Consider the following 26,041-nt stretch of genomic DNA (forward strand, 5'->3'; position numbering starts at 1 on the left):
TGGCAATTCTGCCACAGTTTTGGAGGCAACGGTCCTAGGCTCATATGAAAGCCTTCAGTCTATATTATATTAGGGCTCAAGAGCTGACTTTCTCCTTACCACTACTATGCAGGCTACAATCAAAGCATGGGACACTACACTGCCTAGCATATTTTAGCCCCTACCTGCACCGTTGTCTCACTGACCTCCCAACTCTGGCTGAATTCCAAGTTTCTCAGTTTTGCTTCTATACCTGACCCTTTTATTTGGGCATTGAAGGGTGTTAAGACTCTTGTCAATGATATGGGAGGGGGTACCCTGCTCACATTCGACAACCTGAAGCAAACATTTAACCTTCCCAATGGAAGGAAGAAGTCCCAGATTTGGATGGAGAGGACTGGGTCAACACGTGGACCTCTCCTTTGTCTCTTCTAGTGTCCTCTCGAGATAGATTAATCCATTTCAAATTTCTACACAAGATTTATTATACTCCTGCTAAACTGGCTCAAATCTACCTGCGGGTATCTGCAGAGTGCTGACGCTGCTCGCATCCCCCGTGTCAGGTACCGACTGGCGATAACTCTAGAGGTCCACAGGCTGGTATTCCCCAGGGCGTGGAGTCTAAGCCTCAGTCTGCTTTTTCACCAGAGCTCCTGATGGTGGGGATGGACTTGGAGCAGGCTGAGACCTGGTCGTGGCCCCTGAGTACACCCAGCTGCAGTAGAGGTAAATGCCAGTGGTACATAGCGGATAAGAGCCTGCTGTGAAGAGGCGGAGCAGATCTGGGCAGTAGCGGATGGATCCGTGCAGGATGGATGGATGGATGACACCGTGGAGAGATAGCAAAGTCAGGCAGGCCAGGTCAGTAACAGTGGAGGCGAAACGGTACAGAGCAATAGGAAGAGAGTAATTGGGTCACAGGCCAGGTTCAGCAGCAGGAGATCAGGTATCAGGAACAGGCAGAAGAGAAGTCAAGACGAGCCAGGGGTCAGGGCAGGAAACGGTCAACAGCAATCAGGGTCAGGCTAGGTCAGCAACAAGGCAATCTCAGGAACAGAACGAGCAGGAACAACAGGAACAAGACCTTACAGCAATTTGAGCATTGCAAGGGGTCGGTTTAAATAGTGCACCCTGCGCTGTCATTGGTGCCAGGCACGCGTCTGTGTGCGCGAGTGCGATTGCTGTCGCGGTCGCCTATGTCCTAGCACCCGCATGCTGGTACGCATTGCCGTGCGCCGTGGCAGATCTTGAGATCCCTGACACCCCGGCCACCTTTGGACATGTCTTTTGGAATTGTCCTGTAGTCCAGAATTTCTGGAAAGAATTGTTGCATTGTATTACGGAGATCACTTCTGTACCAATAGCTTTGACTGTGTCAGTTTATCTCTTTGGCCTGGTAGAAGGCCTAGCTCCCACTAAGGCCCAACACACCCTGCTTTGCCTTCTATTATATTATGCCTGCAAAGCCTTAATTTTCTTCTGGAAAAAACCTGAGGTTATCTCTTTATCCTTCTGTAAGGGGTTGGTCAACCAATGTATTCTGTTCTATAAGGCCACTTACAGGAGCAGGTGGTACCCCCAAAAAAATTTACAAAGTGTGGCAAACCTGGCTAGACAGCCTCTGTACTGCTGCCTAATGCTGTATGTTTTAATTTAAATCTGTTCCTGGGCATAGTCCTCTGAAGTCCCATTCAGATGCTTCCTCGCTTCAGCTTACAGGTTGTTTTTGTCTTGATGACGCTTAATGGTTCTCCTATTTTATGGGCCCAATGTTTCCTTATAACATCTGGAGGAAAGTATTAGACAACTATCTCTTCTTGTGGCCCACAAAGGCTGCGACATCCTGTACTGCCATTATCTTGCCGGTTGCGGTAGCCTGGTTGGGTGGGTGGTATTGAAAGCTGTATGTCTTTACATATGCAAAATTCAATATTAAATTTTGCAAAATTCAATAAAAAGAATTTTATAAAAATAAAAAGAGAAGAGGTCACCTTCTTTTTATTAACCATATGAACGTCCTGCTCAAACTCCTACTATCACTTAAACAAAAACCCATAACATTTTTGTTAAAATGTAAATACACAGAACTTAACAATATACAAGCACAATATTTACACATTTGCAAAGTATGAGCAGAGGTAGTTGAACAGTTGAGATTTCAAGTGAACATATTCATTTTGCTAAACTAGAGTGATATTTATTTGGTTCAAAGTTCAATTATTCTATGTTCTATTATTCTATTTAGAACTCGGAATCATTTCCCTGACACAGAGATGGAGAAGTACGCTGGTTTCATCCTAGCATCTCTGGAAAAGACCAAACAACGGGAATTTGTTCCATCCTATGAGGAGATCTTAGTACTTATTCAGAGGCAGACATTGATGTGCACTGTATACTACCCTGGATCTGGTGTATGTAAAGTTCCTATCACTTCTCACACCACTGTCAAAGAGGTGAGCCCTGCTTAGCCCCTAGTTCCTGCTAGTGAAATTTTGAAAGGGCATGCTATGTTACTGTTTTCATAGATGATTTAACGCTGCTTATAAAAAATCTTTTGCAATGGCTTTGGCCATCAGCGTGTGTGTTTTTTCTTACAGCACTTTCAATAACGAGCTGCTAACACAGTAATGTGGGGCAAGTGAATGATTAAAATTCGACTCCGAGCACACAGATAAATACACTGATGAAATGCATATAGGGGAGATTTCTTTGGGAGGGAAGGATGCCTAAAGTTTTTTAGGGCTTATTTACACTTGTATATATACAAAAATGCAGTGCTAAATAATTAGTAGTGTATACTCCAGTATATCACCCTATGCAAATATCAATGTGACCATAAATCCACAGAATAAAATTCTTCAAAAACCAACCTGCGATTATATATCCAGTGAGTAAATATATGCAATAAATACATAAATATGCAGCAAAAAGTAATAAGTGTATCTTATTCCTATCCTTCACCATGCAGAAAAGGAAACACCTGTTGTGTTTATCCTCCACCGTATAGAAAGATCGCAGGCTTACCACAATCCGAGAGCGAGAGAAGACAAGCGCCATCTGAATGTAGTATTAAAAATGATGCATTTAATAAAAGAAAATTGATGCATTCAGAAAGAAAGGTAGAAGCAAGCATGTAGCACTGTATGTAGCTGACTTTCATGTCGAAGTGCTGTTTGGTCCTTCCAGGGGGAATTCCTGAGCAGTGCAATTCGTGTTTTTATTGCTGGAGAAAAAGAAACCCTGAAGGATCATTTATAATAAAGTGCACATTGCTGTTCTATCCATTAGATCGCATTGGATTGTGGTAAGCCAAAGACGAAGACAGTGCCTCTGAGTGCAGACTGTTAGACAACTTTAATAGTTTTAAAAGTAAGTAGGCAACTCACATTTTGGTAAATAGAAACAGGCTCATCAATAAAGAGGGTAGTCAGCATGCCATTGAATAATGCCACTCTGGTGTTGTGGGTAGTGAGGCCATCATAGATTGAGAAGCCGACCAAGACCTCTTCCGGTCTGTGAGGCCCGTTTGGAGCACAGCTGTGGTCTGCAGCCCGGTGTCTGATGTCACCCAAGTGCAATGCATTTTTTGAGCAAGCATAGGGCCTGGAGTAGACCTGCACGCTCCTTTCCTAAGTTAATGATGGAGTTTTCAGAGTAGCCTTCTATGGGAAACAAGGGGAATGAGTGGAAAGGAAGGGGGAGTGGCAATGGGAGGGGCAGCAAGGTAAATTGACAGGTAAAAAGAGCAGGTTGACTGACAGAACAGAGCGTATGACCAACAAATTATACATTATGAAATAAATAAATTTGGCAAGACAATCAATTAGATCCAGTTAAAATTCTGAATAAAACTTGACCTACAAATGTCAAACAAGAATATGAATTAAAATTATATAAATAAAAAAAGAGCTCCGGAAAAGATTAAGGTATGTACATAACTATTGAGCTGTTTTGGTGAAGCACATAGTTGGAAGCTGTGTAAATGTGTGAATATAAAAAAGTATGAATACACAAGATGCATATATAAGCATTATTGTTACTGATTATATGGCACAAAAAATATCCATATATACACTGCTCAAAAAAATTAAAGGAACACTTTGAAAACACATCAGATCTCAATGGGGAAAAATATGCTGGTTCGCTATACTGATATGGACTGGGTAATGTGTTAGGAGCATCAGGATGCCCATTGTTTGATGGAAATGAAAATTATCAATCTACAGAGGACTGAATTCAAAGACACCCTGAAAATGAAAGTGAAAAAAAATGGGTCAGCAGGCTAGTCTATTTTGTTGAAATTTCATTGTAGCAACTCAGAATGGTAGTTTGAATGGCCTCCACATGCTTGCATGCATGCCTGACAATGTCGGGCATGCTCCTAATGAAACGATGGATGGTGTCCTGGATATTTCCTCCCAGATCTGGACCAGGGCATCACTGAGCTCCTGCACAGTCTGGGGTGCAACCTGGCGGTGTTAGATGGACCGAAACATGATATCCCAGAGGTGTTCTATTGGATTTAGGTCAGGCGAACGTGGGGGCCATTCAATGGTATCAATTCCTCCATCCTCCAGGAACTGCCTGCATACTCTCACCACATGAGGCCGAGCATTGTTGTGCACCAGGAGGAACCCAGGACCCACTACACCAGTGTAGGGTGTGGCAATGGGTCCAAGGATTTCATCCAGATACACAATGGCAGTCAGGGTGCCATTGTCTAGCTTGTAGAGGTCTGTGCTTCCCTCCATGGACATGCATCCCCCGACCATCACTGACCCACCACCAAAACGGTCATGCAGAACAATGTTACAGGCAGCATAATGTTCTCCACGACTTCTCCAAACCCTTTCATGTCTGTCACATGTGTTCATGGTGAACCTGCTCTCATCTGTGAAAAGCACAGTGGCAGTGGTAGACCTGCCAATTCTGGTGTTCATTGACAAATGCCAATCGAGCTCTGTGGTGCCAGGCAGTGAGCACATGGTCCACTAGAGAACGTCGGGCCCTCAGGCCACCCTCATGAAGTCTGTTTCTGCTTGTTTGTTCAGAGACATTCAAAGACATGGCGTGCTGGAGATTATTTTGTAGGACTCTGGCAGTGCTCATCCTGTTCATCATTGCACAAAGGAGCAGATACCGGTCCTGCTGATGGGTTAAGGATCTTCTACGGCCCTGTCCAGCTCTCCTAGAGTAACTGCCTGGCTCCTCGAATCTCCTCCATGCTCTTGAGACCATACTGGGAGACACCACAAAGGAGCAGATACCGGTCCTGCTGATGGGTTAAAGACCTTCAACAGCCCTGTTCAGCTCTCCTAGAGTAACTGTCTGTCTCCTGGAATCTCCTCAATGCTGGAAGACACAGCAAACCTTCTGGCAATGGCACGTATTGATGTGCCATCCTGAAGGAGTTGGACTGTCTGTGCAACCTCTGTGGGGTCCAGGTATCACCTCATGCTACCAGTAGTGACAGTGACCCTTGCCAAATGCAAAACTAGTGAAAAACAGTGAGAAAATATGAGTAGGAGAAAAAATGTCAGTGACCTGCACCTGTAAAACCATTCCTGTTTTGGGGGTCATCACATTGTTGCCCATCTAGTGCACCTGTTGTTAAAATTAACATTAACACCAAAGCAGCTGAAACTGATTAACAATCCCTTCTGCTACTTAACTGACCAGATCAATATCCCAGGAGTTTAATTGGCTTGATGCTATACTCTGATTAAAAAGTGTTCCTTTCATTTTTTAGAGCAGTGTATAAAAGAAAACAACACTGGTATAAGAAAATCATGATAGAGAAAATGATTATGTGTACATATATGTGTGCACGCATGTATCTAAATACACACACATACCCACACACTTGTCCACATTATTGTATGAAGTACTTACTAGACCAGACTACCCACCGAAATTATAACACATGTAGACCACCCACAGAACCATAGGATGAAAATGCCTGTGAATAAGGATAACAGTATAGTTATTGGGTTATTTGAAAACTGTTACGTATACTTATTATAAATAATGATGCAGAGATTGCACAAGAACACAGCAAATAACGCTTTTTTAAAAAAATCTTTTAACATGGTGGCAATCTCTAGTTCTCCATTTAGACCAGCAGTGGACAGAGTATCCAAGGCATATACCTAAAAGGTCTCCCTTTGGCAGGGCCCGTGAAAGTGCTCTGCCTCAGGGAGATCCATGGACATTGCCTCAATCATTGATGAGTAGACTTATTGTGGATTTCTAAGAAATGTCAGTGAACATTTGTGTTCGTCCTTCCCTCCTTCGATGAGGTGGCGATGTTCCCCGAATCTCTTATGAAGAGTACGAATGGTGCGGTCCACATATAGAAGGCCACATGGGCATGTAAGGCAATAAACTACAAAGCTAGATGGACAATTGTAAAAATAATTCAGGTTGCAGTCATTCCCTTTGACAGTGAATTGTTTTTGGCCATGCTGCACGAATGCAGACATTTCACACAAAGCCTTGTGGCATTGGTACATACCTGTGATAGGAGTGAGAAGGAGAGAAGGAACCGTGTGGGAAGATTCAGGTTTAATTTACATGGATCTATCTTATTTGTTAGGTTAGGAGCCCTCCTATAGGTAACCATTGGTTTTAAAGGGATAATATATTTTAAGTGAGGATCCTCCAACACAATATTCCAATGTTTCCTGAGAATATACTGTATTTTGCGATAATTTCCCTGGCAGATGTAAACTGTCAGCTTGTTCTATTAGGGCCTCAAGGTAACCTTTATCCAAAAACTTCCTTTTAAGGGTGAGGCTTTGCTGTATGTAGTCTGAGTCCCTTGTACAGTTCTGCTGAAGACAACAGAACTGTCCCTTTGGGATGTTTTGGATCCATTTGGCATAACGACAGCTGTGATAGTGTAGAACAGAATTATCTGCTATGTGTTTAGAGTAATTTTTGGCTCTGATTTTGCCATTATCATGTCTCATTTTCAGATCCAGGAAAACAAGATCAGGATGTGTTATATAAGTAAATGAAAGGTCAAAGAGGTTACCATTACAATGGGTGACAAACTCATCTATAAGAGCTAAAGGGCCATCCCAGATGATGATAATGTCATCTATGTAACGACCAAAAAAAAATGAGATGTGCTGCAAACAGATTGTGGTGCCATATATAGGAATTTTCTGCAGAATCCCATCGTTAGATTGGAGTGGGAAGGTGCAAAGTTACCACCCATGGCAGTCCCTTGGAGTTGTAGATAGAAATCTACATCAAAAATAAAATAGTTATGTGTGAGGTAGAAGTTAGTAGCCTCAAGAATGAAATCCACTTGTCTGGAATTTATAAGGTGAGCCTGAGATAGAAAATGTTGGAGGGCGGTTAAGCCAAATTGATCGGGAACTGATTTATACACTGAGTTAACATCAAGTGACACCCATGAGCATGTAGGTTCCCAATTATAGGGTGTGAGAAGATCTAAAAGGTGAGCCCCACCTTTAGGACTGTAAGCTTTGTGCCAGTGGTTGCAGAAAAAGATCTATGTTTTGGGAAAAGCCGCTTGTTACACTGTCCATTGAGGAAACTATAGGTCTACGGGGTGGATTTTCAAGGTTTTTTGCACTTGGGGAGGTGGTAAAAATATGGAATTGTGTACTATTCTTTACGCAGAAAGGATGCCTCTAATTTGATGATGACCCCCTCTTTAAAAGCTCTCTCAAGTAAGGAATTGGCCACTATTTGAAACTCAGGAGATCTCTGTCGAGTTTCACATATGTGGTAGGATCAGACAATAATCTGTTACCTTCAGCCACATATTCTGCCCTGTTTTGTAAAACAATGCCACCTCCTTTGTCAACAAGTTTAATAATTAGATTGGTATTATTGGTAAGATTTTTGTAGAGCATTTTTTTCGGAAGATTTTAGATTATCAAGTTGGATTTTTTTGTGAGAAGTTTTGTGGCATAACTTTAAAAAGTCGGAGTAGACCACATTATAAAATGTCTCTAGAAAAGGACCCTTCACATGAGATGGAAAGAAGGTGGATTTGGGCCTTAAGGTTGTATGTTTAATAGGTGGGGAGGAGTCCAGATGTTGATTGAATAAGCTAAATTCTTAATCTAGATTGTCATCATAGAGTTGTTCGAGTGTGGGTAAAATATCCTGATCAAAGTAAAATTCAGGACATAGGGAAGGAGATACAGGGGAACCCTGAGATGTTGATCCCTTATTGGGGATCCTATCTTTTTTGGATTGAATATTATAATATCTCTTGATGGTGAGATTTCTTAGGCATCTATTTAACCACTTGCCCTCCGGAAGACTTAACTCCCTTAATGACCAGGCCTTTTTTTGCTATTTGGCACTGCACTATTTCAACTGGTAACTGTGCGGTCATGCAACACTGTACCCAAACCAAATGCATGTCCTTTTTTCTCACAAATAGAGCTTTCTTTTGTTGGTATTTGATCACCACTGAGTTTTTTTATGTTATGTGATATAAATTGAAACATTTTGAAAAAAAAACAGTATTTTCTACTTTTGAAAGTGTTTAGGTTTGACTTCATATTATATGGTTTTGGTAAATCTAAAGGAACATTTGCAAGTAAATTTTATAATGTAAGGAAATCATTGTATAATGTGGGAAATCATTAACTTTGCTCAAATCTACAGCTACTACAAATTAGTTCTTGCTAATATGGACACAAGGTTGCAGTTGTGCAGAGAACGATGACACAAATCTAAATGGTACAAATGGGCCAACAATGAGTCAAGAGAAGCTTAGCGGTTGGCACTATAAGCAGTGGCAAGGTGCATTTTCTTTAATTTCTTTCAATGGGAAACCATTGACAGATAAGGGGGAGGGTATAGTTAATGTCAATGTTACTTTTTGTCTGACCTTCACAGACCCCCTGAAACTCATCCATGGGCCACTTAAGGGTTCATGGGCCCTAGGTTAAGAACCCCTGTTGTAGAGGAATGCCCAGCAAGCATCCTATCACCTGAAAGTACAAGCATATAACCCAGGGCCTATGAATATCAAGCCTGTGTCCTGTAAAGTACAATTAAGATGCATTTTTTAGTCAGAAAACCTGTATTGAGATTTTGTTCTGGGAACCAAGGTGTAGCTAAGTAGGTAGTGCTATCACATGTTTATATCTGTTTTATAAATATATTAGTAATTTCAGAGATTTGTTTTATCATGTAGAAATGACAAAATTATCTTTGCCGCTAAATTTGCTAAAATATTAAAGCCCATCTACAGACAAACTTTTTTTTCATTTTGGATAGTAAAGGAGAGAGTTAGAACGTCTGCCAGGCTTTAAATACTTAAATCTTTATGTTGGAGTTGAATGTTTCTATTCTGTTCTTCTGTCCATCAAACCTGACTTGGGCAGGAAGTGAGGGAAAATCTCTTATGGGGCCATAAACCTCATTAAAATGCTCATGAAGGTTTTAAACCTTCCTCATTCTACAAGAAAATTAGTTTTATTGCAGCCCTGTGTGTCCACATTAGTTGGATTCACCCCAACTTCCTGTTCTACTTTAGTGCTACCCTCGTGAGGGGTAGCTGTGTTGTGGGAACCCCTAAGCTCTGCACATCCAGACAACAGGCATTTTTACACAATTTCATCCACAGTCTGTGAACAGTCCGTGAGCTTGGTTTTGTTATTTTATTAGGGGAAAATAAATCAGATAGGAAAATAGGGATTATGGGATGCCCAGTTTAGTTTGAATGAATGAAGGGGGGACAACTTCCTTCCTATGTACAGAAACAGATCTTGGACTGTTCTTTTCCTTTTGAAAGCCATCAGTCTTTGTGGATCAGTAGCAACAGCCCTTTACAGACGAGGAACTAGCAGCCCCTCAAAATCAACTTAGCTTCTTGTAACTACATGCAGAGATGTCTCCTCTTCCCCTCTAGAACTGCTCCCAGCTCTACAGCCTGCAGACACCACCAGCCCTCTTGGCTGCTCTGAAGATCTCCTGGGACAATGATAAAGAATTGAGCCCAGCGCTGTCCTATGAAAGCTTGCTACATGTGGCAGTCTTTCCCCTTGTGGATTCCAGGGTGTGCTAATGTACTCACTCTTTGCTCCCACTGCTCCAAATCTCGATCCCATTCATGCTGCAGTGCTGAATTTATCCTCCTGAGCCAGCCTGGTGGCCGCAACCCCCCCCCAACCTAGGAGACCCCTCCCTGGCATCGGTGGTCTCCTCAGCAGTCCATCTTCCACCCGACTCCCCTGTCACCCTGACTTTCCCATATTTATGGGCCAGTCCACCACTCTACAAGGGCCTCCAAACCTGGGATTGACCAGACTTCCATAAATATGCAGATTAGGTCTCCACCCACTCCTGCTTACCAACTCCTTGGTCCTCCAGAGGCAGGAGGAGGCGATAGAGCCACAACCCGTTAAGTCATCCAGCTGGCCTGCAATAACCCAACCTCACAGATTCACACAGTTACCATGAGTAATATACAATGATTTTACTTGCAATACACTACACTATTCTAGTAGCATTCTAGAGGCTGCTACAGTACTATGAGGAGACTTTACATCTTTTCTTCTCAGATGGATAAGAAATAAGGGGAACATTTCAAATGTAGGCAGGGGCGTATCTTCCTTGAGGCAAACAAGGCATTTGCCTAGGGTGGCATCTTTCAGGGGGGTGGCGCTGCCCCCTCTCTGAAGAAGGGACACACAGGTGTGAGCAGTCTTCAGAGCAGGGCAGCCCAACGGCTCCTGAGTTGATTTTCCTGCAGCTCCACTGGCTCCCCTGGAATGGACAACTGTCACAGCCAAGCTCCATCTCCCCTGAGGATGGTAAGCTCCACTGTGGTCCCGGTGTGGCAGCCCCAATTCCCACTGTATATTCCACCCGGACCCCCCCCCCCCTCCTCATCCTAAGTAAGGGATTGAATGGGAATGTGAGCAGTGGGGGTGTACAAGTTGTATGACTGTCAGCACTGAGGACCCTTACAAGTTATATGTGACTCATACTCACATATAACTTGTGAAGCTCCCCAGTGTTGACACTCATATGCACCCCCCACTGCTCACATTCCCATTCAATCCCTTACTTAGGATGAGGAGGGGGGGTGCGGGTGGATTATACAGTGGGAATTGGAGCTGAGCACTAAGGGGTATACAAGGTGTATGTCAGTGTCGACACTAGGGGTCTTTACAAGTTATACGTTTACAAGTTATATGTGAGTATAAGCAGTGGAAGGTGTATGTGACTGTTGACACTGGGGGGATTTACAAGTTACATCCTGGTCAGACCAAACCCGACTTTGAAATCGTGCGACTTACAGTGAAGTTGCACGATTTCAAAGTCGGATGACATGCCGATTTCAGGTGCAATTTGCAAGACATCTGACACAGATGTCTAGGCAAATCGCACCAAAAGTAAGTCAGAACCGCACCGTTATGACCGTTGAAATTGCGGACAATAGGGTGCAACTTGAAATGCAATTTGAAAGTCGCATGGCATGCAAATCGCATGCCAGTTTGCATCCAGTGTGACTGGGGACTTATATGTGAGTATGAGAGGGGGGGGGTGTACAAGGTGCATGGGAGTGCAGGCATTGGGGGGGGGGGTTACAAGAAGTATGTTAGTATAGGCACTGAGAAGGGGAGATGTGCAAGGTGTATGTGAGTGGGCACTCTGGAGGGGGAAGAAGGGATGTACAAGGTATATAAAAGTGTAAGCAGTGGGGGTAGGGGGTGCATGTGAATGTGGGCACTTTAGGGTCAGGGATTTAAAAGGTTCATTTGACTATGGGGACACTGGGGAGGTCAATGTACAAGGTGCATGTGAATGTGGTCACCGGGGGAGGGCGCAAAATATACAAGGTGTTTGTGAATGTGGCATAGTTAAATGTGAGTATGAGCACTAGGGGTATGCTGGACAAGTCCTTCGACAAATTTAGATGGGGGGGGGGGCGATATTAGTCTTGCCTAGGGCAGTACTGCTTTTACGGACAGAGACAACTTAAAGAAATTAAATTCAAATTTTACCTTTTTAATATTCATTATACAAAGGGAGTAGTCCTTAAATGTCAGGTGGTGCTCCTATAATTTTATTTTTTTTTCTACCTCTGTATTTCGTACATTCAAAGTTAGGTACTTACTAAATGAGGGGCTAACTTCTTCCCCCTCCTGTTCTCCATCTGTCTGCATTTGGACTGGTTTACAATTATGGTGTATGCCTTGTCTTAGATATATAAACCAGTGAAAGCGGACAGAGGTTTTAACACTTCCAAACGCAATCCAAAAACGCTACCTGGAGTTGGGAACTTTTTTGGCTGGAATAAAAGCTAAAAATGCAAATGTGGAAAAACACGGCTAAGTGCAGCTAAACGCTAATGCAAAAGCGTTATTAAAACGCCAGTGTGCATATAGTCTTACAAACATTTTTCATTTCTCAGTGCTCAGTTTTCTTTTTACAAAGTTTCTACTATTATAATATTATAATGCATGAAGACAGTGGCTACTTTCACACTGTGGAGTTTTTAAAGCGTGTTTGCGTTAAAAAAAGCGCCTGGAAAGCTTAAGAAAAATGCTTCCCTATGTATGTGAATGTATATCTGTGGTATGTTTTTACACTGCGGCGTTGCAGTGCGTTGTAAAAACTTCTGCTTGGAGCATCTTTGGGGCATGTTTGGGGAGTAAAAAAAAATGCCCCAAAACACCTCTTTCCTTTGAAAGCAATGGAAAACGCCTGAAAAGCTCCTCAAAAAGTCTGAAAAGCTCCTCAAAAACTCCTCTGAGAAGTATTTTTGGTGCAGTTATTAAGTCATGTGTCTTTTAAAAATGCTCAGGAAGCGTGGCAAAAGTGCTGGGAAAAATGCCTTTTTCTAATATTTATACATCAGACTCTCCTGTAAGACTATTTGCTTTACTGGACAATGAATGGTATTACAATGGTCTCACATTTTTGTCCCTTCATATAGTTGGTTGCTGAGCTAATGAAAAGGCTCCATCTGAGTTCTAGCCGAAACATATTTGCCCTCTACGAGCAGAACAACCAATATGAACAAGCACTGGGCAAAGCCACTATCGTTGCTGACACTCTCACCAGGTTTGAAAAGTAAATAAAACTTTCTTATTAAGGTCTAGACTCTAGAGGGAGGGCAGGTTGGGAATAACAGAAGTAAGGTTGTAAGAGTGTGTAGCTTTTAGGTGTAGTACTAAAGTGCATAAAAAGACAATATTTTATTTTTTGTTGTGAACAGTGTTAGACCCCCTGTTAAGTTTATATTGTGGTCTGTGTCCTAATTGGGGAGATTCACCTCTTTTTGTCCTGATTACAGTTGTGAGCAAGGCAAAAACTAAGGGGGAAATACTAAATTTGTCAGAGCAAAAAGAGATTTTTTTTCATTTTTCTTTTCATTTTACTTTATTGCTATCGCAATATCAAGCCCCTTATGGGAAAGAATTGGGCAGATGACATGTCCTCTTTATGGAGACATCAGGGGACTATTAGATCCCAATGCCCCCCCCCCCCCCCCCGCCCTCCAGTGTAGCTAATCAAGCATAGAGAGTGCTTGATTAGCTGCTTCCCTGGCAGTAGCAGTCAGGGAATGACAGCTCTAAAACTAAAAGTAATTAAATCATCGCTTCTGGGTTCATTAGCCACAGAGGATCTTCTCTATATCTAGCTATCCCGCATCTGCTTTGTATCTGGCTATAGCATCTGTTTACCACAGTCCTGGGCTATGGAAGGTGGCTCTTCTTAGTGCTGTAAAAGAGATTGGGTGGCTGTAGAGCCACCCAGATCACTCTCACTGAACAGCCAATCACTGGCGGATAAAAAAAAATACCAAGCTCAAGGCTGCAGACATGAGCTTCTTTTAACCACTTCAGAGCAGGACAGTTTATGTCATATGGACGTGTAGTGGTTAAAAAAGGTAATTTTTTAAAAAGAAAATAGGGTCATGTGAGACTTTGTAATTTTATATGCTGTATTACAATGGCCTTTTGAAACAGTGTGTTTACAAATATTTTAACTCCTTATCTGGCAGCGCCATTTCTGACATGGCATGTTCTGAAGGTCATAGATTGCTTTGTTATGCATCTAGACCTTCCCATTGGTTTAAAAGGGAGCATCAGGTAACATTCTCTCAAAATAAGCGTAAAAACGTAGTCATTGGAGCAATACATATAACTGAATGCAAAAATAAGCTCTTTCTAGAGTAAGACCAGTTCTGTATAGAGCATAACAAAATTGTTTAATGTGTCAGCTGTTTGTGTTACTAGTTTATTTAGTCTTTATTTCCTTATAGCCTTACCTGTAAAGAAAATGGGTTTGAAACAAGATGGAGGTTGTACTTCAAGCTGTACTGTTTCCTTGACTTGGAGGATATACCTAAAGAAAGTGTGGAATACACTTTCCTTTTTGAGCAGGTAGCGTTACCTTCCCTTTATTTAGCATTACCTTCCTTTATTATTTCATAAAATAATACAAGCATCCATTGACCACCATATGCTACAATTTGGCTTATTGTATTTAAAGTGGTTGTTACATATACCCAATGAATTGACTGGCATCAGGTGATACACATAGATGAAACAATTCCTCCTACATAAGCTGTACCTGTTTATCTACAGTCTTCTCTTCTCTACATCTGTTCAAAGAGCAGAATTTATGAAGCTTGTCTGAGAGATCAGAAAAAAGGGGTGGAGAGCTGAAATTACACAGAGTAGAGCTCAGTGTGAAGAGCTGATTGGAGGGAAGAAGCACATCCACCTCCACACAGCTCACAGGAATAGAGCTGAAGCTGTAAATCTACTGGATGTCCCTCCCCTGTAACCTTTTTTCTTTTGGTTTCACGAAAACTTGTCAGAAGACACTCGTGCTGATAGCAAAGGAATGGGGCAACAAACAGAAATAACACTTAGTGCTCTTAATTTAGACAAGTACACATAGAGAGATATACTTTGTTCGTATTTCATGTCTGAGATTTACAACCACTTTAAATATGGGGTATTACTCTATTATAGACTAAAAAGATTGAATGTAGCTCCATTTTTTTTTTCATTTCCTATCATTTCTATTTAGACTTTCAGTTTCCAGTCTAAATTAGAAAGGAGTCATTTTATTATTTGTTGCAGGTCCATGAAGCAGTGATCCAAGGTTACCTACCAACAAATGAAGAGACATTACAGTCACTGGCTGCTCTCCGTCTGCAATTCCTCAATGGTGACTTTTCCCCCAGTGCACCATTTCCACGACTAGAGGAACTGTTCCCAATTTACATTCTTCACTCTCGTGTTTTGGCATCTAGCAAGCCCCCTGTAAGACCAAGGACTCCCTGCCCTAGCTTTCACAAAGGCTTTTTCTCTGGAGCTCTTCCCAATGGGCTATGGAACAATTCCCTGGTCAAACAGAAGGCTGAAGAGAGCCAGAAGTTTAAGGGCCGAGTAAAGGAGGAAGGGGCCAATATGATGTCTGCCATTGTAGACAAATGGAAGGCCCTTCAGGGCATGGAAAGAACAGAGGTCATGACTTCATATTTGGCCATAGTGAAACAATGGTCAGGCTATGGATCCACATTGTTTGACATTGACTTTTATATGGTAAGTTAGCTTCATTTTAAAGATAGTTGTTTGTGATATAGTAATAAACTACCTCAAGAGACCCTGTCGCGAGACCACTCATTTAAAAAACAATCTCCGTAAGGTTGCATATACATTTAGGTATGTTGTTTACTTGCAAAAACCTCCCTTGTATAGACATCCAAAATCCCCAAGACTGCTGCTTGGTATGGACATCTTTGCTGTAATGTTTGCAGCCCCAGCAGACTCACAACTGTTACTTAAATGACACTTTATAGTATAGTGTTTTTGTTTCGCTTCTCCCCAGTTGTTACATGAAAGGTTATATATTAGCTGGGCCAGCACATAATATTTTGACACTCTCAAGAGGAGAGGGCTATGATGTGCAAGGAGGAGTGAAAGAACAACACTGTTAGGGAATCAACTCTCCCTGGATTAGTTGACTTCCCTGGCAAGTGCAAAGACACATTGCAAGTGAAAAAAGAATGTTTATAGGAAGGAAATGCAAGTAGGAATTTAAGATACTTGCTTTTCTGTTCCTCTAACTGTAGTTTTTTAAGTAATGACAGGGTCTCTTTTATAAAGTGTATATCAAACTGCCCAGACAGTGACCCACGTATCTCTATGCCAGCAAACCACTCAGTGGGTAGGTTGCAACATTTCAGGGTCTCAAGTGTGGTGTAGAAATTAGGTGATTCTTCTGTTCACATGTTTAATATCTCCCTCTGTATGCTGTGTAAATTATGTGACAAATGGACATTTCCAAAGGTCATTCTTTTGCCAGAGCTTGGTGTGGCTTTGTGATGTCAGCTGACAGCAGGCCTTGGCCTGTTGTTGGCTAATTCTTCATGAGAGAGCAAAAGTAAGTGCACTCCTGTGACTCAGAAGAGAATTACTTATTTTTTAACTGTATGCTAAGTGGCTTTTAACTAAGGTTTGTGTACCATGTTGCCTACCATTTACCAGTGGGAGACATTTCAGTCTGTTATGTATATACCATACTTTAAATGTAGGCCAATTCAAATAAACTGAAAAACAAAAAAAAACACAAAATGTCCCCTGTTCAAATGAAATCACAAGTGTCCACAGAAGTACTCCACCAATGTGCCATGGTTTTAATGCTTCCTCTCAACTTCTAAAAAAATCCCATCCAGGTGTCACATGCATCCTGTGCTCCTATCACACGCTCATGTTCTTTTATTGACCCCAATGATGTATTAAGGTTAGGGTTGCACCAAAATCACTTTTTTACCGGCGAGTACGAGTACCAATACTTCCGATCAATTACTCGCCTGTACCGATACCTTTGCGGTGCAATTTGAGCCCATACAAAATTAATAGGCTCAAATCACACTGCAAAGAATTGCATGCGATTTGAACAGGATTGATGTGCAATGGCTGTCCAAATTGCATGCAGTTTCCTGCACAGCTCTTGTGTGAACCCAGGCTTGTCAGAGTGACTTTGAGCCTGAGTTCACAAAGGAGCGGTGCGGGAAACCTTGCACTTGGGTTCCACAAGTGAAGTTCCAACCCCTGTTCAGGCTGCGGACATCAGCGGCTGAAGCTTTGGCTCTTCTCCTGCTACTCTCCCATGGCTTTGTTCCCTGCATTTCAAGTGGCTCTCTTCCCCTAGCCTCCAGAGGCTATCTCCTCCCAGCCTCCAGCGCTTCGAGCCATCCACTGGACCCCTCTTCCCACCCCACCTGTCCCGCTGTACCAGATTGCCGAATTCCTGTTCAAATTGCAAGCAATTCTTTGCAGTGTGATTTGAACCCATTTATTTTGTATGGGCTCAAATCACACCGTAAAGGTATCTGTTTCGGGTATCAGCAGCATTTGCAGGAGTAAGAGTACTCGTGGAAGTACTCGGTATAGGTACAAGCTTAATTAAGGTCATAACACTTTTTTGCCCCACCATGGGCTATTAGGCATTTGTTCTCCTTCAGGCTTTTATTCTCCACCAGCAATACTCCACTTTCAAGTAGATGTGCATGCAAAAACAAAATGGGACCAGAAATAGTGCTCTCTGTATAATCCTACTTTATTTTATTAAAACTCTCACATAAACAAACTCACATCTTAAGCACCTTCAGGCTTTTAAAGGGCGTTATTTCCTCATTACACTTCCTGACTACCTATCACGGTTTCGAAGGCCCTGAAATGCCAGGATATCAACAAAACCCCCAAATGACCCCTTTCTGGAAAGTAGACACCCCAAGGAATTTAAAAAGAGGCATAGTGAGTATTTTGCAGATCTCATTTTTTCTCACAAGGTTTTGAAATATAAAGAAAAAAAAGAAAAAATATGTTTTGTTTTTTTCTTCATTTTCCAAAAACTTGTGGCAACAAACGAGATCTGCGAAATGCTCACCATGCTTCTTCTCAAATTCCTTGGGGTGTCTACTTTCCAAAAAGTGGTCATTTGGGGTGGTTTGGTGCTATCCTGGCATGTCAGGGCCTCCGAAACTGTGATAGGTAGTCAGAAAGTGTAATGAGGAAATAACGCCCTTTAAAAGCCTGAAGGTGCTTATTGGATTTTGGGGTCCTTTACTTGGCTAGACTGCCAAAACGTCTCTCACATGTGGTACCCTCATACTCGGGAGAAGTAGTAAAATGTATTTTGGGGAGTAATTCCACATATACCCATGGCATGTGTGAGCAATAAATCATTTAAGTGAAATTTTTGTGTAAAAAAAACAAACTTTTTTTGTTTGTCATTTTCCAAAAACTTGTGGTAAAAAAATACATTCTTCTATTGATTCAGCATGCCTCTCAGCAAATAGTTTGGGGTGTCTACTTTCCAAAAAGGGGTCATTTTGGGGGGTGGGGGCATTTTATGCCCCGCATTAGCAGTTTATGCCACACATCATTCACTCTTCTAACCAACTGAAGACCAAGCCTTTTCTGACACTTTTTGTTCACATGAAAAAAATCTGTATTTTTTGCTAGGAAATTATTTTAAACCCCAAACATTATATATTGTTTTAAAGCAAACACCCTAGTGAATAAAATGGTGGGTGCTGCCATTTTTCTATGTCATATAGTACTCGCACAGCGATTTTTCAAACGCAATTTTTTTTTTAAAAAATACACTTTTTTGGTTAAGGTGATTTACGAGGGGCTGAATTTCGTGTAGCCAGTCAAATTCAGGGTCACCTCAAAGACGACAGAGTGTATTGTCGTTCAAATGCATAAAACACATTATACTCTCATATCTATGCCTGGCCATGGCAGCAGAGAACACGGGCATGTGAAGAATCAAGTTTGTGGACCAATACAACCGCAATTCAGTTTTTTTTAGTAATGCCCATGTTGAGGGTTAGGCCCAAAAAATATAAATTTGAAAACTGTACTGGGTTTCCATGTGAATGGTCTGGCAAGGTTTGAATTTTGGTTGGCGGCAGTACATTGTTGTGCATATAAAATGCTTTGATCCACAGTCCAGTCAATGCATACAGATCTTCTGTGAAAAACAGCTCCAAAAAATCAAGAGGAGTCGTTAAATTTGCTGTTTCCGCCTGAGTTCTGGGTTGGGCAGTGAATGGGGGAAGTAAGGGTGCTGCAGAATTTGTGGGTTGCCAATCGGAAGGATGCTAGGAGCTCTATGTGCCTGTGTCTTGGTGGTTGCGGGACAATACTTGTGCTCGCCACCGCACCAGCTTGTACTGCACTTATGGGACTCGCCACGTCGCCAAGTCATACTGCAGTGCTGGTATTATTATTATTATACAGAATTTATATGGCGCCAACAGTTTACTCAGCGCTTTACAATATAACGGGAGACAATACAGCAACAATACAGTTCAATACAAGAGTGTTAGGAGGGCCTGAATCTGGGAGCTTACAATCTAAGAGGTATGTGAAAGACCAGGATGTACTAGACCGCTGGTGCTCGCCAGTTCACCAAAAGGTAGCGCAGCACTAGTTCTGGCACTCTGCTGCATATGAGAGTCAAAATTTACCGGCAAGTGCTAACAGAGATCAGGCCTGATTCTGCCAACACTGCGGTTTTGTGTACAATGTATTAAGTGACAGTGACCTACTGACACTGCACTTGTTGGGGGAGAAGGGGGGGTAAACGTAGGGGCTAAACGCAGGTGCCGGGGCTGATCCCGCTAACGCTGCGTTTTTGGGGATGCTATACTAATGTGAACGCTGGTACAGTGCTGATCTGGTCAAAGATATTGATCCGTTCAGACACTATACTAGCAATGGAGATTTATTGTGTATGAACGTCTTCCTGGCAATCAAGGAATTAAATGTGATTACTGGTGTACTGACAGACAATCTGATGCCATCTGGGAGGGGCGTGAAAACCACAGGAGCGTGAATCACGTATATATATATATATATATATATATGTGATTTTGCGCACCTGTGCTGTCCTGTAGCAGTATTTCTGCTATAGGGCCGTCAGGAAGCGGTTACATAAGCGGTTTGTATTACGGCGCTGTGTTACTTTAACTGACAATTGCGCGGTCATGCAACACTGCACCAAAATTAAATTTACATCTTTTTTTCCTCACGAATTGGGCTTTCTTTTGGTGTTTTTTGATCGCCTGTGCGGTTTTTATTTTTTGCGCTATAAAAAAAAAGCCTGACAATTTTTAGAAAAAAAACCCAATATTTTGGACTTTTTGCTATAAAACATGTCCAGTAAAAATCAAATTTCATCATAAATTTCGGCCAAAATATATTTTGCGACATGTCTGTGCTAAAAAAAAAAAAAATCCCAATATGTGTAAATTAATTGGTTTACATGAAAATTATGGTGTGTACAAATGGCGGTATATATACTGAACTTTTTTTGTTATACTAATAATAGTGGTGATCAACGACTTGTGGCGGCGATCAGCGACTTATGGCGGGACTGTGGCAGACATTCTGACACTGGGGGGGAACTGACTTGGGGTCACTGACATCCCCAGTGACACCAATACAGTGATCAGTGCAAAAAAAACAAAACACTGACAGTGTACTAATGGCACTGGGGAGGAAGGGGTTAACTTCTGGAGACAATCAAAGGGTTAAATGTGTGAGGGGAGTGTTTTACTAGGGGGCGGGGGTGTGTGCCTCTCTGTTACACACTGTCCCAGGAGGCTGTGACCAGCGATCCCAGAACAGTGTGCTGAAGCTGACAGGGAGGAAAGCTCCACTGAAAACAATGCAGCCTTCCTCTCTGTCAGTGATTGGCGGCAATTGCCGGGCTCCAGCGGGTAATCACCGGCCGGGACCTGGTAATTGACACCCGCGGCCGCGATCGGTGCCGCGAGTAGGGCAGTCACACACCTCGCTCACCCCCTACCCCGGAAAGCAAGATCACTTTTATATACGTGATCCTGTGCACAGGGGCTGCCTTGTTGCAGTATATGTACTGCAGCCGGTCCCCTAGGGGTAATTTAGTGTTTCTGACTGGTTTTCAAGAGATAGAGAATTATACCGTATACAGTTTTTATAGATCATATATATTTTGATTATTTTATATGTGGAAATCTGTGGTTATTGGGATGTTTTTACTGTCCCTATCCTGGAGATGTTAGTAATTCCAGTCTTCCGTATCTCGGGAGCTGTGATTGCATCACCTCTGGCCTGTGGACATGGGTCAGCTCACAATCACATCACTTTCAGTGTATCTGTATACCGCTGTGGAGGGGACTGCTGGGTGGCGATGAAGGGTGAGATGTTAGGATTACAATCTAATACCTATGATCATGATACAGAGAGATTGTGGCATGGTTGGGAGGTGTGGAGGATCATCCGGCTCTGTGGATATGGGAGAAGCGTCTTTGCCTCCTGGTTTTTGGGTGACTAGTGATGACATCACTTACGGTTTGAACTTGTTGCCGAGCACCGTCGCGGTGGAGAGATCCATGGTGCCAGAGGGGGGAATATACTGTATAAGCAGTGTGGCAGTGAAGCTGCTCTCCCACTAATGAAGCTCTTATTAGGAGCGCATGCATTTAGGAGCAGGAGCCACACTGGTGAGATATATCGCTATGGATATGTGGATGCATTGGCTGTAATCTATGGCGTTATATGCTTTAGCACTTTGAGTGCTTTTTCAATGTGAGTTTATGTGTGTGTGTTTTTGGTTATACTTTTTATTGCATACATTTGCATTAACAGAGAATATATTACATATCAAGATATCATGACTCATTTTGGCTCCTAGTGAAACCACCTCAATGCAAACTAAAAGAAAAAAAAAATACAACACAACGATATAACCCAACCCCCCCCCCCCCCCCCAAAAAAAAGAATTAGATTGCTGTCGCACTACATCAATTCAAATCCATTTCAAATATTCATTCACTTATTTCCATCTCCACATATACTAATCTCCTTCACTATTACTATGAGTTAACAGTAAATTCAGCTATCTATCCCAAATTTTCTAATGTTTCTGAACAGCCCCTCTATGTTCACACATTAATTTCTCATATGGAAGTATTTGATTGAGAGCTTTAAGCCACTGAACACGCAAAGGAGGTACAGGTTCCATCTACCTAAGCTCAATTTGTTTACGTGCCATAAATAACATCTCTTGTAAAAAGGTCCTCTCATAACCCGGCCAGCCTGGTTCTTGACAAACCCTAGTAAATATACCTCTGGAGTAGATAGGATAGGACCTTTTAATATAGATGATAATATATCTACAATCTGACTCCAGTATCTATTACAAATGTAAAAAATCCACCCTCACACATTCCAAAGTTGTCATACGGCCCATACGGCCCATAGTGTATAAATTACATGGCATAAGATATGCTTGGTGTATTATATACAACTGTATCAATTTATTGTTACTTGCCAGTGACACTACTAAGTGTGATTTACAAGCCTCCCGCCACATCTCTTCTGTTATAGATGTGCAGGCCTGTTGCCACTTCCTTTTAATCTGTAATGGGGCCTCACATATCTTAGCTTTCAATAAATAAGTATAAAGTTTGGTTATTAAACCTTTTAGGCCTCCAAATCAATCCCTCAGAGAGCAGAAGACCCCTTTCAAGGTTGTTGGTTCTGCCCAGTGTTGCAACTTGCTCCTCCAGATCTCTAACGCGAGCTTCCAGAAGGGCAACCCGCTCACATCTGTTGCAGTGGTATTCTTCCTGGTGCTGTTGCTCCAATGTTGAGTACATGTGGCACGCTGTGCACTGCACAAAACCTTCAACCTTGCTAGCACTCATTATCCCAGTTACAATATTAATATTACGAACAGGAAATATCAGATGCCACTTACAGGTTTGAAGACTCCTGTTATAATCTCCTGATTTCAACTCCGGTTTTTAACACCACTTAATCAAATGTCCACTTTACCAAAGGTCCACCGAGCAAAGTACAGGCAAGCTCAGAATGAGCTCTACAGAAAGTCGTATAGTACCCTTAGCACCTGTGACCAATTTACCCCTACCCATAATTAGCAGACTGAAGAAAGGAAAGGAAAAAAAAAGAAAAAAAAAATACTATCTAAAAAGTGACAGAAAAGGTAATTTAAAAACGTAAAAGCTGCTAGCAAGAAGGAAATAAAACAACTAAAAGCACCAGCAATCAAAAACAAAACTGTTTTTCACTCTCCACTCAACTTTTCTACTCTTTTTAGCTTCCAGCCAGCAAAATGTTCCAGACACAAAGGTGTGCTCTACAGAAAGTTATATAGTACCTGGAGCACCTGTGACCAATTAATCCCTCCCCTTAATTATCAGACTGAAGGAAGGAAAGGAAAAAAAAATGCTATTTAAAAAGACTCTTTGAAGGCAGTTACACCGGGAGACTATATCTCGGCCATTAAAGCCGCTAGAGTGAGTCATAATTGTGAACTTAAAGAGTTACTGGAGAAAGAGGTTGCTTGTGCTCAACTGCATGCCACAAACCCATCCCCAGTTACCTTAGCAGCTCTTCACCAGGATAGGAGAGACTTATCCTTACAAAACCTGACACAATGTGTTGTTCAAAAGAGTGCTGAAAACCTCTTTGAAAAAGGGGATAAAAATTATTAGCCTTGTTGATGGTAGATGCTTATGTTCCTACTGTCAAACCATGTGTCTACTCACCAGATGGTACTCTTCACACCTCGGTGAGGGAGTCCTCCAGGCATTTGTGGATTATTACACCACCTTATACTCCCCTATACCAGCAAATTCTGGAGCTGCCTTCTCTACTTTTTTAGCTGATCTCCTACTGCCCACCCTCCCAGATGAAGCTAGGTCCCATCTGGATGCTCTGTTCTCAGTGGAGGAGGTATCCAATGCTATTGGTTCCATCCCAAATTTAAATCACTGGGTCCTGATGGGCTTCCAATAGAATGGTATAAGCATTATACTGAAGATTTGTTCCCTAGATTACCACAGTTAGGACTGATTGCACACTAATGCTCTGCTTCGGTCCTTTTATGAAGCCCATATGGTTCTGTTAGCCAAGCTGGATAAGGATCCCCAGCAGTGCACCTCCTATAGGCCCATTGCCCTTTTAAACAAGGATTTAAAAATTCTTACAAAAATTTTAGCCACCAGACTATCCACAGTGTTGAATTTATTGGTGTTCTCTGATCAAACTGGCTTTATGCAACATAAGGCAACTGATATTAATTTAAGGAGGGTTTTCACACACTCTGAGTTGCATCCTGAAGGTCCAAATCCATGTGCACTGGTCTCTGTGGATTCGGGTGTATAAGGGAAGTCCTGGTTCAAATGGGTAAACAGATGGATTGGCTTACTTTATGTCCAGTAGCTGCCATCAAATCTGGAGGTAGGAATTCAGCCCCCTTTCCTTTTGGCAGAGGCACAAGGCAGGGTTGCCCCTTATCACCTGGACTTTTTGCCCTGATGATGGAGCCTATTGCTCTGGCCCTACGGGCCTCCCCCTTGGTGTGGAGTATTCAGGTAAGTGGTTTGGTTGAAAAGACAGCTTGATATGCTGATGATGTAGTCCTTTTTTTTATGACCCTGTAATGTCCCTGCCTGCTACTTTGAACATCCTAGATCATGTGACCTTGTTTTCTGGCTTGAAGGTGAACTGGCACAAGTCTCAAGATAGAGACCTTTGTCAACCCCAGTTGTTTACTTTGACCTTCGAGTGGATGACCCACGTTAAATACTTGCGTATTACTAAATCAGTCTCTAATTTAATTTGGCTAAGTATCACGCCTATAGTTACCCTTCTTGAACTCAAGACCAATGCCTGGCGGAATCTCCCTCTCTCGATGATAGAGAAAATGAATCTGCTCAAAATGAAATTTCTCCCTGTTTAGCTTTATGCCATACACAATTCACCTGTATGGATCCCTAAATCCATTTTTCAGTCTTACATAGCCTGAGTTCTGGATTTCTTTGGCAAGGGGGTCTCCGTAGGCTTAAACTGACAGTTTTGCAACAACCCTGGAAGGAAAGGGGCATGGCGGTCTCTATAAATATTTCTTAGCAGGGAAGTTCATGTTTGGGTACATATGGCTGAAGAGACCCTTTGATGATGCAGCTGTTGCCCTAGAGGTGGCCATAATGGGATCTTATGAAGCTTTAACATACCTGGTTCATCGAGGTTGTAAACCCCCCCCCACTCACAAACTACATCTGTGAGATCTGTGATGCAGGCCTGGATGGTGGTACATGGGGGTGAATTTGGGGGACCTCCCCTCATGCTCCATTCTGGAGAAACCCCCATTTAACCCACTTCCTTAACTATTAAGATCCGATAGTGTGGACGTGCTATGGGGTCAAAGCAATTGGTGATATAGTACACAATGGGGTTTTGTGGCCCTTTGAGGAGTTGAAGGCTCTGTACCACCTTCCAAATACTCACTTTTTTAGATTCACACAACTTGCACATGCATATCATTTACTGTTTGGGAGTGCTCGTGTCTCCTTCACTCCCTTTAATATGGAAACTATGCTGCGGGATGAGGACCTGTTTAAACCTTTGTCTAGTATATATAAGTTCCTGTTTCCTCCAACTCACAGATTACTCACCAGCTGGGAAACGGTGGTCCCTGACCTCAATGCTTAAGATTGGGAGGAAATTTGGGATGCCCCATTTGTTAGGCTTTTTTCTGCTCAAAATCAACTCATACATTATAAATTTGTTCACTGTATTTATCTGACTCCCGCTAGGCTAGCTAAAATGTTTGGTAACAACTCCTGCTGGCATTGCTACACCACTGGGGCAGATTTTAAGCCTACAGCAAAAAAACTAGTGCAGCACTGAATCATAAAATACCTTATACATACAAAATCATCAATACATAATATATGTGTAAAACAAATCACTCCTAGTATCGATCCATACATCACATACGGACCAATACTCAAAACTGATAACACAATAAAATATGCAATGAAATAGTGATATAATGAAAAATCCAATCAATAAAGCGTGTATCCAACTTCATATGAAGTCCAAAACAGTGTGAATAGATGGTTCCTTCTTCCCGTACCACCAACAGTGCACTCCTCGACCTATATGCACTCACCAGAGGGCTAAAAAGCAAAAGTATGCATCATAGCCAGCGTAGTCACTCCGAC

General features: G+C 42.1%; 1 protein-coding gene across 1 annotated transcript in view; it reads left to right on the plus strand.

Annotated features, from left to right (window-relative positions):
• The window catches only part of PLEKHH3 (pleckstrin homology, MyTH4 and FERM domain containing H3), a 361,278-nt gene that overhangs the window by 294,923 nt on the left and 40,314 nt on the right, over positions 1-26,041 (plus strand). Inside the window, exons 8-11 of the mRNA XM_089681295.1 lie at positions 2,225-2,432; positions 12,923-13,059; positions 14,255-14,375; positions 15,084-15,548. Coding sequence (XP_089537421.1) covers positions 2,225-2,432; positions 12,923-13,059; positions 14,255-14,375; positions 15,084-15,548 — 931 coding nt within the window. The remainder of the gene's footprint in view (positions 1-2,224; positions 2,433-12,922; positions 13,060-14,254; positions 14,376-15,083; positions 15,549-26,041) is intronic.

The sequence above is a fragment of the Staurois parvus genome, unplaced genomic scaffold, assembly GCF_062004578.1.
Source record: "Staurois parvus isolate SC_StPar_1 unplaced genomic scaffold, SC_StPar_1.0 ptg000263l, whole genome shotgun sequence".
NCBI lineage: Eukaryota > Metazoa > Chordata > Amphibia > Anura > Ranidae > Staurois > Staurois parvus.